Genomic DNA, 16667 nt, shown 5'->3' with positions numbered 1-16667 from the left:
GGTTTAAATACTCATGATGTTAACTTTTTCCTTTTTCTTTTGGTGTTTTTTTTTTGGCCATTTGTCTATCTTTTGTGAAGTGTCTGTTCATATTTTTTGCCCATTTTTTTGTTTTGATTTTCATCCTATCAAGTTGTCTGAGTTCTTTAGATATGCTAAAGAGAACCCCTTTTTGGATGTATGTATTATAAATATTTCGTGTTAGCCCATAACTAAATTTTTCATTTTTGGGAAGTTCAATTGATAAAATATATATATATATATATATATATATATATATATATATATATATAATTTTTTTTTTTTTAAGTTAGGGCTTTTGCTTGCTCCAAGGCCATAAGGATATTCTACCATATTTAATTTTAGAAACTTCATAGTTCTTTTATGTCTTTGATTCACCTCAATTTAATTTGGGGGGCTGGTGAGGTTGAGGTTAATTTTCCCAAGTTTATCCCATTATTTCAGCACCATTTTTTGAAAGAACTGTCCTTTCTTGCATTGAACCACCTTAGAGTTTTTAAGGACAATTAAATGACTGTATGGATATAGGTCTATTTCTTGATCTTCTATTTTGTTCCACTTATCAATTTATCATTATACCAATACCACATTGCCTTGATTTTAGCTTCAGAGTAAATTAGCTTGAGTTCCGGTAGTATAAATCCCCCAGCTTTGTTCTTCTTTTAAAATACCCTGAAGTATTCTAAGTCCTTTGCATGTCCACATGTTTACAATCAACCGAGCAACTTCTGAAGTGCCTGTTGGGATTTTAGTTCACTTCCATTAAACATACAGTTCAATTTGAGGAAGATGGATTTCTAAACTCAGCCATGATTATGGCACATCTTTCCATTTATTTAGGTATTCTCTAGCTTTTCACAGCAAAATTGTGTAATTTTCAGGTGTGTGTTTTGTTAAATTTATTCCTAGTATTTTATGTTCTCTAAAAATGGAACTTTTTTCTTTTAAATTTAATTTTCATTTCTCTGCTGTAATATAAAAATTCAAATTGGAGACATATATCATCCTTGAAACTATAAATCTTTCCCACAAAGAAAACTCCAGGTTCAGATGACTTTAATGTCAACTGGACCCAAGATTTAAGAAAGAAATAATACGACACCAGTATCACTTTCAGAAAATAGAGAAAGAAGGAACATTTCCCATCTCAACTTAATACTGATCTAAAATCTGAGAAAGATATTATGAGGGAAAAAAATCGTAAACCAAGATCAGTAATAAGCATAGACACAGGGGCACCTGGGTGGCTCAGTGGGTTAAAGCCTCTGCCTCCGGCTTGGGTCATGATCCCAGGGTTCTGGGATCGAGACCCGAATCGGGCGCCCTGCTCGGTGGGGAGCCTGCTTCCTCCTTTCTCTGCCTGCCTCTCTGCCTACTTTTTGTGATCTCTGTCTGTCAAATAAATAAATAAAAATTTGTAAGCATACACATAAAAATCTCCAAACCTTCCCCCCACCACAAACCCACAATTAGCGAACGGAATTCAGCAGTATATATAAAGGATAATACATCATGACCAGGTGGGGCCTAACCTAGGAATTCAAGGCTGGTATGACATTCTAAAATTAATCAAAGCAATTCACTATTTTAAGAAGGAAAGAAACCAAAAGATCGTGTCAGTAATTGCTTTTTATGTATTTGACAAAACTCGATACGATTCATGATGACTCTCTATAAGCTACGAATGAAACAAAACTCTGTTTGAGAAGGGATGTGCACGAAAATGAACATCTAACAGACACCTTGTGATAAAATATTCACTGATTTTTCCCTACGGTCAGAAACAAGGTGCTGCCATTCAACACTGTCCTGTTATGTGTATACATATAGTATATAGCAAAACAACAGCATTCCCATCACACCCTCACCCCTCCGTATTTCCAGTCTACTCCAAGAGTCAACTACTTCCCATCCTCGTTTGTTTTGAAATTCACTTCCGTATTTCCAAAGTCTATGCTTTTGTTAATTCATCAGTTTTAGGTATTAGCTGCTACTGAGTGGGAAAGATGAGGGTTTAATGTGTCTGAACAACCCCTCCTCTTTTCTTTCTCTCATGCTGCTCAGTTTCCTGATAGAATCCTTCAGTTGCCTGCCTGGGGCGCCCTCTCTTATACCCGCTTCAGGCCTGACAGCCCAGGGACCCAAGGTCCAGCCTTTCCTGGAGTAAACCTCCAGCCAGGCTGGAGAAGGGGCTTGGAGCCTGGAATAACAACCATTCATTCTTTCACTGCAGGCCAGGTTCAAATCCCACTTGGTGTCTGAATTCTGATTTTTGTGTAGCCGTTCTGGTAGTCCACGTTTCCAGCCCTCCTCTTCAGAACGGGGTACCTGTGATCTCTCAAGTGTGAGAATCTGGGCTCCCCTGTAGCTCAGGCTCAGTTGGATTGATGAGTAGTTATCAGCCTCTCCCCAAAACTGTGTTGTTCCTGTGTCCTCTCTCCTCCTGTGTTCTTGTGAATGTCCATCTTGCTCTTCTCTCCTTACTCTTACTTTAGCGAGTTCCGGGGTCGGGGGGAAAGAAAGGGTAACGTCTCCACTCAACCCGTCATGCTCCTCTGCAGAAGAATCACCCCTATCTCCTCAAGGGCCTGTGACTATTGTTTTTCCATATACTTTCTTCCTGGCTCACCTTCAAATACATAGTGACATTCATGTATTTGTTCAAGAAATATTAAGTGAAAGTCTACCATGTGTAGGCACTGGGACTTGAATTGTGATCAGGTCACAATCCCTTGCCTATAGGAGGTTCCATTTGGAGGAGGGACAGGCAAGCACGTGACAAAGTCTAAGGGGGCGTAAGTGCCAAGTAGAGCAGGTACATGGGGTCAGTGTGCACAGAAGGGTTCCTTCCCAACTTGGGGCATTAGGGAAGGCTGCCCAGAGGGAGAGCCCTCAAGAGAGAATGGGCATTGGTCCAACCAAACACATTTGTGCCCCAACAAGACCATATGGAGGAGAGCCAGAGACAATCACAAAACCCAGGCATCCCACCTCCTCTCCACAACCCTCATCCCTACTCTTGGGGACTCTGCAGGGCTATCTCCTCATCCTTCATACTCCCTCTGAGTGTGAGGAAGGCAGGAATCACCAAAGACACAAATGGTCTTCTACCTACTCTAGGAAATGTGGGTGACGAAACGTGTGGGGGCTTTATTATGTGGTCAAGAGCCAGTCTGCGATTCGGTTTCCATTCTTTCCCCCAAATTTCTAAAGTCATCTGATCCGAATTCTTTGCTTCTCTCTCAAACTGTAACCCAGGCCTGTACTTCACCCATTCGTCTGTCAGAAGAGCAGGACGGACAGAATATCCTATTCATGGCCCAGTTTTCTCCAAAGGAGTGAAACTTTTAGGAAGAAATAGAACAGATTTAATCTTGTATATTTATTGAGTAAACCAATCCTGGGTAGAGAAAAAAGAACACTAGGTTTGGGGACAGAAGTTGGGAGGTGAGAGAAGTCCCCTCCTCTCCCCTCCCCTTCCCCCACAGGGGCTGGGTCACTTATAAAACTCATGCTCCTGCTCATCCTTCTTGATGACGGTCTTGTATGCTTTCTCGAAGTCCTTTGCCAGAACAATGTAGCGGTTCTCACGGACTGCCAACATTCCACTCTGTTGAGGGATGACAGTTAAAATCTATTCCCCAGCCCTAGTGATGGTGGGGGAAGAGACCAGGCCCCAAGCCCCAGGGAGACAACATGGGGCACGAGGATGGCGGCAGAGTGGTCTCAAAAAGGAAGGGTCTCCATATACCCCTGCCTCCAAAAGAGAAACCCTCACTCACCTCCTGACAGATGGAGTTGATATCAGCTCCCGAAATCTTATCTGGTCGGGCCACATCTGTGGCAGGTGAGTTAAGGAACCATTCCCTGCACAAGAGGGTAAGAGCCTAGAACCAGAAGTCATCCTCCAGCTGTCTTGTCACCACCCCCATTGTTGGACCCTGGTGTCCCACCCTGCACAAGGTGGGTCACGGTGAAGACAGAGGTGGTGATGAAGATCCAGTCCCCGCTCCCAACCGGGACCCTCCCCTCCCTTCTACAGCAGGATACAGTCTTCCAAGTCAACCTCCTCAGAGAGATTCATCTTGCTGGTGATAGTGGAGAAAATCAATCTCTTCTGGCGGCGGTCAGGGAGTGGAAATTCGATTTTACGGTCAAGGCGTCCTGGCCGCAGCAGGGCAGGATCCAGAGTGTCTGCTCTGTTTGTGGCCATGATCACCTGGCATTGGGGACAGGCCAGCTCAGACCTTGGTGCACCCCCCACACCCTCCTTCCTGTCATGATACCTGCCCCCATACATGCCAACCTCCACCTTTCCCTAATTCCCATACCACACCTCCCCCTGTCTACCCTGAACCCCAAACCTTGACGTTAACGTTCTGGTCAAATCCATCCATTTGATTCAGCAGCTCCAGCAGGATTCTCTGAACCTCCCTGTCAGCTAGAGAGCACAACACAGTCAGTTCTAGGCATCCCATACAAGCCTGCCCAAGACCCCAGGCCCTGCTGAGGCATGACTCACCCCCCGTCTGGGCATCAAATCTCTTGGTGGCAATGGCGTCGATCTCATCGATGAAGATGATGGCAGGTGCGTTCTCCTTGGCCAGGCGGAACACGTCCCGGACCATACGGGGGCCCTCGCCCAGGTACTTCTGTACAAACTCTGAGCCCACGACCCGGATAAATGCAGCTGATGGCGGGATGACAAGGGTTAGATGAGGAAGGGCCTCCCACGGGGCCGTGCTGCTTTACGGAAACTGAGAATCCCCTGAAGACACCCCTTTCTTTGACACCCACTCCAAGTAACCCAGCCATTCTCTCATTCCCTAGGGCTGCGTCCCAGATCCTGCTGGGAGAACCAGCCATCTGCCAGCTCCCCACAGCAACCCAGCAGCCCAAATCATGAATCCTACCACAGATGTGTTGTTTTTGGCACAACATGTAAATACCAGGACATCATCTCAAAAAAAAAAAAAAAAGCAGCTGTGCTTCAAAAGCCCATATGGAGGAAAACAGAGACATCTGGGGAATCTAAGACAGAAAAAACAAACCCCTGGATCTCCACATGTTGAAAAAATCAGTAAGAGACAAAAGAGATCTGTGGGGCGCCTGGATGGCTCGGTTGTTAGGCATCTGCTCACATTTTACTTCGGCTCATGTCATGATCCCAGGCTCATGGGATTGGGCCCCACATCAGGCTCCCTAATTGGGGAAGCCTGCAACTCCCTCTCTCACTTCCCCTGCTTGTGTTCCCTCTCCTGTGTCTCTCTCTCTGTCAAATAAATAGAATCTTTACCAAAAAAAAAAAAGGAGATGCTGTCCATACACTACGGTATCATACCACCTCACTGAGAGCTTGGAGTTCCGTGGAAAAGGACCCACTTTTGAATATCATGCAAGAATCCGGGACCCCAAGCACATATTCTGATTAACCAGCAAGTGGCAATGTGGTTGAAGACAGGCTTGTTCTGGGCCTCTCCTTTTGAACTTATTTCTTAAAGTCTAACTTATTTGTTAACGACTAGATGTGGCTCTGCGAGGCATGGATCAACCCCCACAACCCTCCTTTCAGCCACCGCAGGGAAGGGAGCCACACTGTCCACGATGCAGCCCTGTGGTCTTTTGTCCTAACCTGGAGCCGTGCACTTGGCTGGCCCGGCCTGCCATGCCCTAACATCCAGCATCCACACGTGGCTCAAGGTGTCCCTCCTCTGCAATACCTTCATTACGTGCGGGCTTGCTCACTGGCCAACCTCAGGGTATCTAAACACACCCCAGGGTCTGCTTCCACCACACATTTCTGTGGCTGCTCTGCAGGTGTCCATGCTGTTAACTGTGAAATCCCAACTTCTGAGCTCCCCGTATCTGACTTGATCTTGGTCTGTCTGCCTTCCCCACACTCAGTTGCTGCAGTGCCCCGTCCCCCTGCCTCCCCTTTCTCATTCTCCCAATCTCTTGTACTGTGTTTCAGTGAAAATCTCCAGGTCACTGAATTATAGCGCGTCCCACATTCACTCTGTCTTCCCCTGACGCCAGTCCTGTGAAGGTCACCATTACCCACCCGCCCATGACCCAAGGGAGGAAATGGAAGTTGCTCCTCACCCCTCCCACTTGCCAACCCCTTCTAGTCAGTCAGTAAATCCGGTCACTTCTGCCCCTTGATTCGACCTTCTCTCTCCAACCACCTCCAAGGCCTTTGCCCAAGGCTACAACAGTCCTCCTGATCACTCCAAAGTCTTCTGATTGGCTATCAGATTTCTCCTCCCTCCAGTTCACTACCAGCTGCCAGGATCATCTTTCAAAAAGCTAATCTGATCATACCACTTCTCTAATTGGGTGGCCACTGGCTACATGTGGCTGCTGGGGAAACGGAAATGTGGCTGGTCCAAAATGAGATAGGCTGTCACTGTGAAATACTCATTGGACTTCCAGAGACTTAGCATAAACAAGTGTAAAATATCTTCATAGATGTCCACATAAAGAAAACAGGGTACATACATACAGTGTAATATTATCTGGCCTTAAAAAGGAATTCTGTTTGACACCTGCTTCAGCATGGATGAGCCTTGAAGATGAGGTTAAATGAAAAAGCCCATCACGAAAAAACAAACATTGTACAATTCATCAACTTCTATGAGATACTCATATATGACAGCCCAATTTATCGCCGCTGAATGCAGAATAGAGGTTATCAGGTTTGGGGGCGAAGGAGTCTGGAGAAAAACGGAGTTAGCGTCTAATGGATACAAGTTTCAGTCTGGGATGACGAACAAGTTCTGGAAATGGGACAGTGGTAGAGGTTGTGCAGCACTGTGAATGTTTTTAATACCACTTAACTATATACTTAAAAATTGGTCAGGGGCACCTGGGTGGCTCAGTTGGTTAAGCAACTGCCTTCAGCTCAGGTCATGATCCTGGAGTCCCACGATCAAGTCCCACATCAGGCTACCTGCTGGGCTGGGAGTCTGCTTCTCCCTCTGATCTCTCCCCTCTCATGGTCTCTCTCTCTCTCAAATGAATAAATAAAACCTTTTTAAAAAAATGGCTAAAATGGTAATTTTTGTTATATATATTTTATTAAAGAAAGTAATGGGGGGTGCCTGGGTGGCTCAGTGGGTTAAAGCCTCTGCCTTCGGCTCGGGTCATGATCCCAGGGTCCTGGGATCGAGCCCCACATTGGGCTCTCTCAGTGGGGACCCTGCTTCTTCCTCTCTCTCTGCCTGCCTCTCTGCCTACTTGTGATCTCTGTCTGCCAAATAAATAAATAAAATCTTAAAAAAAAAAAAGAAATAGGAAAAAATCTCAAATTTTCTATCTGCTACCTGTTCAAATAATGATATTTAGAGGATACTTGTTATATAAGATTTAATAGGTTCACCTATTTCTTCTAACTGTTTTTTTTTTTTTTTTTATTTGATAGAGAGAGATCACAAGTAGGCAGAGAGGCAGGCAGAGAGAGAGGGAGAAGCAGGCTCCCTGCTGAGCAGAGAGCCCGATGTGGGGCTCGATCCCAGGACCCTGAGATCATGACCCGAGCCGAAGGCAGAGGCCTAAACCACTGAGCCACCCAGGCGCCCCTAACTTATTTTTTTTAATGGGTACTTAAAATTTTTTAATTCTAGATGCGGCTTGTGCTGTATTTCTATTGAACCCTGCCTGTCTAAAGCCACCGCGCTCTCAGGACAATGTGCAAAATCTGAGATTCACGCTGAGACTATATTTACAATCTTTCTGAGTTCCCCAGTCTCACCGCTGGGGTCCTGCCAAGCACAGCCCTCCTTCAGCCAGGTCCCCAACATTGGCTGACCAAGTACCACAGTGAGATTACTGGGCAGGCGTTGGAAAAATGGGAAAGAACCAATGCCCTTGTGGAGTTCAGTCATGGTCTACTCACGATTCACCAGATCAAAGTTCTTTCCCACCCCGGGCCTTTGCACATACTACTCTGGGATCCTCCCTTCCAGCTGCATGCCCAACAAATCGCTCATGCCTCGCTTCCTCTGGGAAGCCCCATCTGAGAGGCACAGGCAGAATGGACCAACTCACCCTCCTGTAAGGGCAATCCCATTTCTCTCCCTGCTTCTCCAGGGCATCTGCTGCTTGGCAGACTGCTCCCACTCAACCTCCCCTGTAACTGTGAGCCCCTTGTTCACTCCTTTCGACTATAGGGCCTCCCTATTATTCCTGGGACACTAAGCATGTTCCAGCCTCCCCCAGACATCCTCAGGACTCACTCCTGCACGTATTTTAGGTCTTTATGTAAACGTTGCCTCATAAACGTCTTCCGAGACCACCCCCCAGTTCTGCCATGCAAAGTGGCAGCCATACTATTCTCTATCCCCTGGTCCTGCTTCCTCTCATCACACATTCGGTACCATGTGATCCCTAATCTGTTCACCTGTTTATCTGTTCAAGTACATCCCCAACTAAGATATCAACTCCACAAAGAAAGAAAACTTCGTTCTGTTCACTGCCACGTCTCCAGCACCTAAAACACGGCTTGGCACACATCAGGTATTCAATAAATAGTAACTGAATTCTAAGTGTTTCTTTTCCTTTTTCCCCAGTCACACTGGGAGATTCTCCACCACAGGGGACACGTCTGAGCTCAGCTCCAGGCCTGGGAGAGCAGAAGTCCCAGGAACCTCTAAGCAAATGAACGTTCGTGACAATGGCTGACATTTCTTGTCCACTCTCTACGTGTCAGGTATGGTTCTAGCTTTATATTGATTTAATCCTCTGAGTAATCAGAAACAGAAAACAGGAGTCAGAGAGAGACTAACTTACTGAGTAGTGACATACACGAGCTTACATAAATGGTTGTAGGGGAGGCAGACCTCAAACCCACTCAGCCTGGCCCAGAAAACCCACTGCTTAACCACTGCCTCCTACTGCCCCCCAGCTCGCATGTTAGGATTTTAAGATGTGCTGAGCTTATCCTCAGCCTTCACAAACAGTAATATAGCGACCTTCAGACATTTTTGTCTGGAACCTATGATAAGAAATACATAAGAATTACATGTATAAGAAAAAGAGGGTGGCTCAGTGGGTTAAGCCTCTGCCTTCAGCTCAGGTCATGATCTCAGGGTGCTGGGATCAAGCCCACATCGGGCTCTCTGCTCAGCGGGGAGCCTGCTCCCCTTCCTCTCTGCCTGCTTGTGATCTCTGTCAAATAAATAAATAAAATCTTTAAAAAAAAGAAATAAAAAGAAAAACAATACATACATAAACAACCACAAGCGTGTGTGTGTGCAACAGGTTTCTACAAAGTCATATGAGCTCCTACTATGTGGGATGGACTCTGATGTTTCCGATTTCATTTTCTTAAATGCTGGTTGCAACCCATGAATTTGAACTCACGGTTACTGGTGGGTGACAACCCACTGAGAGGCAAGTCTTCTGTGAGACGAGGGAACTGAAGCACGAGGCAGTGAAGCCACCTCCCCAAGACGGCACAGCCAGTAAGAATCACCCTGGGGCTTTGACCCCACAGCCCCCGTTCTTAATCACCACACCTCGTCATTTCCGGGGGAACATGAGAAAGCAGGGGGCAAGGTCCCGAGCCCAGAAGGCCAGAGCTCCAGGGAGTGGCTCACCTGTTGTGTGATGAGCCACGGCCTTTGCCAACATGGTCTTCCCACAGCCGGGTGGGCCGTACATGAGGACACCTCGGGGAGGGTCGATGCCGATCTGAAACGCGGAGGTAAGGGAGGATGAGACAGGGAGTCCAACCGCCAAGTCGAGGCCCAGGGCGGGGGGCCCCTCCCAGCCCCTCACCTGCTTATAGAGCTCGAAGTGTGTAAGCGGGAGCTCCACGGCCTCCCGCACCTCCTGCTTCTGGATGTCCATGCCCCCGATGTCTGCATACATCACGTCTGGCTTCTGGTCTGGTGGGAGAGCAGAGCGGGGGCTCCCAGCCTGGCCTCAAGGTCCCCTCAGGCCCACCGGCCCCAGGCTCCCACTCCCACCTGAGGTGAGCATCATGATGCTGCTGTCGGCCTCGGGCGGCAGCACGTCTACCAGGGCATTGCTGTGTTTGTGGAGGGCCACCGAGGCGTTTGGCTTGAGCAGCTCCCGGTCAATAGTGCTCAGGATGCGCACGTAGTAGTTGGAGCCTTTGGGAGATGGGGGGGGGTGGTAAGTCAGAAGTGCCAGAACCTCAGAACCATCTCCTCCCCCAAACCCTGCAGTCGTAGTAGCCGCCAGGCCACCAGTATATTTCACTCAGACCCAGAATGGCCCTCCTGGCCTCTAGTCTTGCATTCCCCTGGCCATCCCCACGTTCATGATGACAGTTTCCTTGTCCATTTCCAGCTCCAACAGTTTCGCGAGCTCCAGTCCTAGCTGAACAGCAGCCTCCTGGACTACGTCCCCCGACATGTCCCCAGGGTCTTCCTCACTCACTGGGTTCCAATATGGTCTCAGTATCTTCTCTCAAACTGTGCTGCTCCTCCTGGGTCCCTGTCTCAGGGAGGCCCGTGGTTCCTAGTCACCAGCCAAAGTCCCAAGCCTCATTCCGGACCTTTCTCCCCTGCCCTCCACAGCCCATCAGTCCCTACGCAATTCCCCTCAGCCTCCTGAATGTCTCCAACCAACCTCCTCTGCTTCCTCACAGAAGCCCCCTGATTCAGCCTTCTGCTCCCACCCAAGTCTCCGCACCAGACTCCTCCCTGCTTGCCCAGGCCCCATCGACCTTCTGCTCTTATGGCGGTGATACACACCTCTCTCCAGCATCAGTCTCTCTCCTGACCTTCAGACCTGGCTGTCTAGCAGCCTCACAGACCCGTCCCTGTGAAGTCCAAAACTGCCCACACTGCCTCCCTCCAAACCTACTCTTCTGCCCATGTCAGCATCTCAGGGACAGCCCCATTGTCCCCCTAAGTCCTACAGGTCCAAGTCATAAGCCTCATTTCAGGTTATCTCCCTCCATTCACCACCTCACCTCCAGCCCAACAGTCCAATTCCAGGCCCAGTTATACACCTTTCCCCACCCTTCCAGAACATGCTTGGTCCGCAGGAGTAGAGGCCAAAGCAGGAAATGACAGATAACACACAGAAATAACACCCATCATGAGGGCAGGGCCTGAGCCCGTGTTAACAACAGCAACTACCACATACTGAATCCGACTGGGGCCCAATCCCTTCACACTTCACCCATGGTTTCAAATTGCAGGTCCCAACTCAGTAACTGTCACATGAAATCAATTTAGAGGATCACATCCCGAACACGGTTTAAGACAAAATCAGACCATTCTGGAGCGGGAAACATCAGAGTATGTGACACACAGTAAGGCTAAATATCATTTTATGAGACTTCCAGTGTGTATACGTATGCCACTGACCCTTGAACACTGCAGGGGTTAGCAGCACAGAATACCCCAAGCAATTGAAAATCCATACATAACTTGACTCCCTCAAAACTCAACTACTAATAGCCATTGACCAGAAGCCTTACCAATACCATACACAGTCAATTAACACGTGTTTTGTATGTTTTACCTATTACGTACTATATCCTTATGGTAAAGTAAGGCAGAAAAAATGTTACTGAGTGATTCGTAAGAATCAGTACTGTACAGTACTGTACAGTATTTATCCAAAAATCCGTGTATAAGACCCCCACAGTTCAAACCTGTGTTGTTCAAAGGTCAGCTGTACACATGGGTATATACATATACACGAACACACACAAAACATACACACACATAGAGAGAGAATGTGAAATATGTCTACTCTTATATCAAAGTTAGAAAAACATCATTATGTCGCTTTGCCTTGTTCGCTCTTCTAAGACTCCAGCACACTTCCTGGTCCGTGACCAGAAAGAGTTAACCGACAATGAACGAACAGATGAGCAAATGAGGTGCCCCCACCCACCCACCCTCCTGTGCACCTGTGGTGGAGCCCACAATGGCTGTGTTCTGATCCACAGCCTCCAGAAACTGTCCGATGACCAGTGGGATGCTCTGGATCCGCTTCACCTCCTCCTGGGCATGGAGGAATTCCTTCTTCAAATTCTTCTGCTCATCCTTGATGTACTCCTCCTGCACCTCGAGGAACTCCAGCTCTTGCTGTAGCTTCTGTGAGTGGAGAGGAGTAAGGCAGATGGCTGGCTCTGGCCCAGCTGAGCCAGGCAGGAGTGGAAGGTGTCGGGAAGTATGGGGTGCTGGGCCCTGTGCAGGGTCCAAACTGGGGGTGACGGTACCTTGTAGCGGCTGTACAGGTCCTCCAGGTCCTCAGGCTCAGGCCCCAGGAAGGAAAGGCCAGTCTGGGGCCGTGACACAGACAGTGCTGGGATCTCATCCTAGAACAAGGGAGAAAACTCAGGCTGGAAGAGCATCCCCTCGTGAAAGGATCTAGAGCATCCTCCCCCTCCGCCATGAACCACTTGAGGCTCCTGACATCATTCAGCCCCTCTAAATAGACCCTACAAGCCTCTCAGCCCCCTAAATGGGCTCCTGATGTTACCCATCCCCAGGGTCACCAGACTCCCAACGAGGGCCTAAAGGTCACATCAACTCCTTACCGGACTCCAAGGCCTCTTAACCCCTCAACAAGTTCCTACTATCTTACGGCTATCTCACTAGAGGCTGTTAAAGTCACCTTCGAACATTCCAACAATACCCAGTTTTCCCCAAAACATCCCTCATGTCACAAAACCCAAACTCACATGAGGTTCTTTTGTCATCCAGCTCCCCAGGTCGGCCGCAAACATCACGCGGCCAGACCACTGATATTACGCAGCCCCCCAACACCAGCCAAGCCCCGAACGTCAGTCAGCTCCCCCGCCCACAGTAAGACATCATTCGGCCCACGGCCAAGGCCCTATCACTCACACCCCGACACATCCGCAGCCCCGCCGGGTCACCGATGTCACTAAGCACTCCTGGCTAGCCCCCGAAATCATTCCGTGCCAAAGAATCCGGAACGTCACTCATTCCTGCAGCCACGCGTTCTGAGCCTTACTGCCCTCCTAACATCATTCAGCCACCGAGCCAGGCCTCGGGGCGGCACAGAGCTCTCCACCGCGGCCTCCAACGCCAGCCAGACCTGGGCCGGAATTCCCGCAGCCACTCAGCACCCCGCTCAGGTCGGCCTCGCCCTCTCCCCGCGAGCCTGGCCCCACCGGACCTGTGCTTTCTCCACCAAGATGCCTATTTCCTCCATGGTGACCAAGCCGGCCTCTGTGTTGCCCAGCCAGATCTAGTCACTGCTTCCGCCGACGCTACCGGAAGACTAGGGCCTCAGTGGGTTCTGGGAAACGTAGTTTAAAATGTCGCTAGAACAGGCTGGGTTGGGCCGCAAAGGATGGAGGGAAGGGAAGCCCTCGTCCTCGACTCCGCCCCCAAGACTCGCCAACGCGCCCTCCTTACCCGGGCTTGGGATAGTGCGCTTGCGCAGTAGTGCGTGGAGGCAGGGCCTCGAAAGGCGTCTGCGCGGGTTTTTTCTCGCCAGCAGGAGGCTCTGCCTGGTTGCTATTTCAATTGAGGAACTCGCAGATCCGTCACGGAGAGCTTCGTGGCCAAGTGCTGGTGGCTCTCCGGCCCCATTTACTGGCGGGGCTGGAGATGCTCTGGGCGAGGTTCCCCAGAGGGATTCCTTTAGGAGATATAAATGAGGGCTGCGTCCGAGGATTGCCCGCCGCGTGGGGGCAGGAAGCACCGGGCGCCACCCTGGGGGTTGATGTGCTGTGGGTCAGGGGCTAATACTGGAGAAAGAATTCTTGAGGCGTTTTTGGTGGAAGAAGGTGCTTTATTATAGTAGGGGGGACAGGACCCGTAGGCAGGAAAAGCTGCACTTGTGTTTGTGGGGAGTGACGATTAAATACCTTCTAGTGACGATTAAATACCTTCTAGTTTGGGGTGGGGGCGGGCTAGAGTAAGTCTCTAAGGAATTTGGAAGTAAAGATTTCAGGACCTTGAGGGGCTAGCTGCTGCTAAGATAACATTATTTACTAATACCTAGTAAAACATCAGTCTTGAGGCTCTTCAGATGTGTATCAGTGGGCCCTATGCTCAGAAGGTCATTGTAAATACATCTTGGGGAGTGGTTATAGCGATCAGAAAATGTGACACTAACAGGAGCAAAACTATGGTGGTAAAGCAATAGAGAGCTTGAGAGGAATTCCACCCCAGGAATTCAAGACTCAGCAAAGTGTGGCCTTAGGTTTCTTTTTCTCCCATTAAGGGTGAGAAGCCCCGAGCCTATGTTACAGATTAGCAGTGAATCAGATAGAAACACCATCAGGGCTGGAGAAAATGAGGCAGCCGTGCCAGGCGTTGGGCAGAGAGTGAGACCTGCAGACCTATCCACCCCAGGCCCTGCCTAAGTCATAGGTACCTCAACTCACTGAATCTTGACAGTATCTTCCCTTTGACAGAGAAGGGAACAGGCTCAGAGCTTTGAAGCTACTTGTCTGTCAGAACACTCAGAGCGTGGAGCCCCAGATCTGTCTGTCCCCACAGCCCAGGCAGGCCTCTGGCCCCGGGGATACACAGCTCAGTGTTTGATAAGTAAACATTTTATTAAAGTATAAATACAGAGAAGTCTACACATCATTAGTGTGCCATTCAATGGCTTTACACAAAGTGAACACACCAGTATACCCAATACCTAGATCAAGATACCAAACATTAGGTCCCCCCACAGGCTCTTTTCCTGCCACGCCATCGCCTCTGAAAGTTTTTCCTTTTCTGACCTCTGGCCGCCTGGATTACTTTTGTCCGTTTCCATTCATGCGGCACGTACTGTGTATTTGGCTTCTTTTTTTACCTAAGTCACATTTGTGACGTCCAAATTGCACAGAGGAATAGTTCCTTCATTTTCATTTATGTCTGCTTTCTATTTTGTGATTATGCCTCAAACTGAATATTTTTCTGCTTGGGGTTATTCGCATGCTGTGAACATTCTCATCCATTTCTTCCATAGACATTTGGGTATATCCAAAGGAGTAGAATTGCTGGTCAAAAGGTGGTTGTGTGTTTGGTTTTAGTAGAAGACACTGTCAGACTTTACTAACTTGCACTCCCACCACTTGTGCACACACTTGATACTCTCTTTCAATCAATTTTTTTTCCATTCTGGTGGGTGTGCTGAGGGTTGTCACACTAGACACCGTTTGTGCACTTTTCGCTGGCACTTTCCAAACTCAGAATCCTTACAACACCCTCAGAGGTGGATTTGCTATTCCTCATTTTACAGATGAAGCAAGAGGCTCAGACAGGGGAAAGTCACAGAGAGAATTAGTGGCACCTGCTCAGTGCCAGCCCTGTGCTAGGGGGACCCAGAAATCAATCAGATCTGGCCCCTGTCTTCTTTCTTTCAAGTCCCAGGACTTTTATTTCCATTTAAAAAAATGGAAACAACGATGACAACTAATCTTCTGTTCTTTCTCTGCATTGACAACCCTTAGTTTTGTCTTCCATATTTCCGTCTCCTCCAAAAGATATCCCAATTTCTGCTTGAGTCTTAGAATCTATCTTCAAACAAGCACTCGTCATCTCCGTCCTTGCCTCTTGTTCCCTCGCTTCCCAGTTTCCAGACTTCAGACTCAAATCTATGTGAGAGCCTTGCCTTTACTCCCCCAAGCCCTGTCAAACCATCACCAAGCTCTCTCTGCCATCTTTGGCAATGATAAGTCAATGAATCCCTTTGGAGTTTTATGGATAATAATTATAAGTAATTATTTCCTGAACACAGACTAGGTACCTGGCTCTTCGCTAAAACATTTTATTGTATTATCTCATTCAATCCTCACAACCTTATGAAGAAGGTAGTAAAAGTGACCAACACTTATACAGACTCTTTAGTTTTACTACCTGCTTCATAAGGTTGTGAGGATTGAATGAGATAATACAATAAAGTGTTTTATACATATCATCTGATTTAATGTCCTATTAAAGTGGGATTTGAAATGGAAACTGTTGTCTTACTTCCTACTTCCTCATTTCTGATACAAGATACCAGACTCAGGGGGTGCCTGGGTGGCTCAGTGGGTTAAGCCGCTGCCTTTGGCTCAGGTCATGATCTCAGGGTCCTGGGATCGAGTCCCACATCGGGCTCTCTGCTCAGCAGGGGGCCTGCTTCCCTTCCTCTCTCTCTGTGATCTCTTCCCTTCCTCTCTCCTACTGCGATCTCTCTGTCAAATAAATAAATAAAATCTTAAAAAAAAAAAAAAAGAATGGTCGAGGGGAAACTGCAATTTAAAAAAAAAAAAAAAAAAAAAAGATACCAGACTCAGGGAGGTGAAGTTGCTTGGCCAAGGTCACACAGCATGGAAATAGTAGAGCTGGTATTCAAATCAGAACCTGGGCTCTTAACCTGACATGATAGTTATTGTTTGGATTTGCAGATGATCTTCAACAAGCAAGGTAGTCATTCTCAAGCAGGAGGAAATCACATCCTTGGGGCGCCTGGGTGGCTCAGTGGGTTAAGCCGCTGCCTTTGGCTCAGGTCATGATCTCAGGGTCCTGGGATCGAGTCCCGCATTGGGCTCTCTGCTCAGCAAGGAGCCTGCTTCCCTCTATCTCTCTCTCTGCCTGCCTTTCCATCTACTTGTGATCTCTCTCTGTCAAATAAAAAAAAAAAAAAAAAGGAAATCACATCCTTTAGGGAGTAAAGCTAGACCCACCTTTACCTTATTTTAA

General features: G+C 48.1%; 1 protein-coding gene across 1 annotated transcript; it reads right to left on the bottom strand.

The window, feature by feature from the left end:
* Window positions 1–3388: 3388 nt before the first annotated feature.
* PSMC4 (proteasome 26S subunit, ATPase 4) lies at window positions 3389–13296 on the bottom strand. Its single transcript, XM_059152625.1, has 11 exons — window positions 13153–13296; window positions 12227–12325; window positions 11915–12101; window positions 9990–10136; window positions 9799–9908; window positions 9618–9711; window positions 4544–4711; window positions 4386–4462; window positions 4072–4240; window positions 3804–3859; window positions 3389–3631 (listed from the first exon to the last, which is right to left on the bottom strand). Exons 1-11 carry the CDS (start codon window positions 13186–13188, stop codon window positions 3518–3520), a joined length of 1257 nt encoding a protein of 418 aa, XP_059008608.1. The 5' UTR covers window positions 13189–13296; the 3' UTR covers window positions 3389–3517.
* Window positions 13297–16667: the final 3371 nt, after the last annotated feature.

The sequence above is a fragment of the Mustela lutreola genome, chromosome 16, assembly GCF_030435805.1.
Source record: "Mustela lutreola isolate mMusLut2 chromosome 16, mMusLut2.pri, whole genome shotgun sequence".
In the NCBI taxonomy this organism is placed as follows: Eukaryota; Metazoa; Chordata; class Mammalia; order Carnivora; family Mustelidae; genus Mustela; species Mustela lutreola.
Note: the sequence above shows the minus strand (reverse complement) of the source record. Positions and strands in the feature narration are given on the sequence as shown.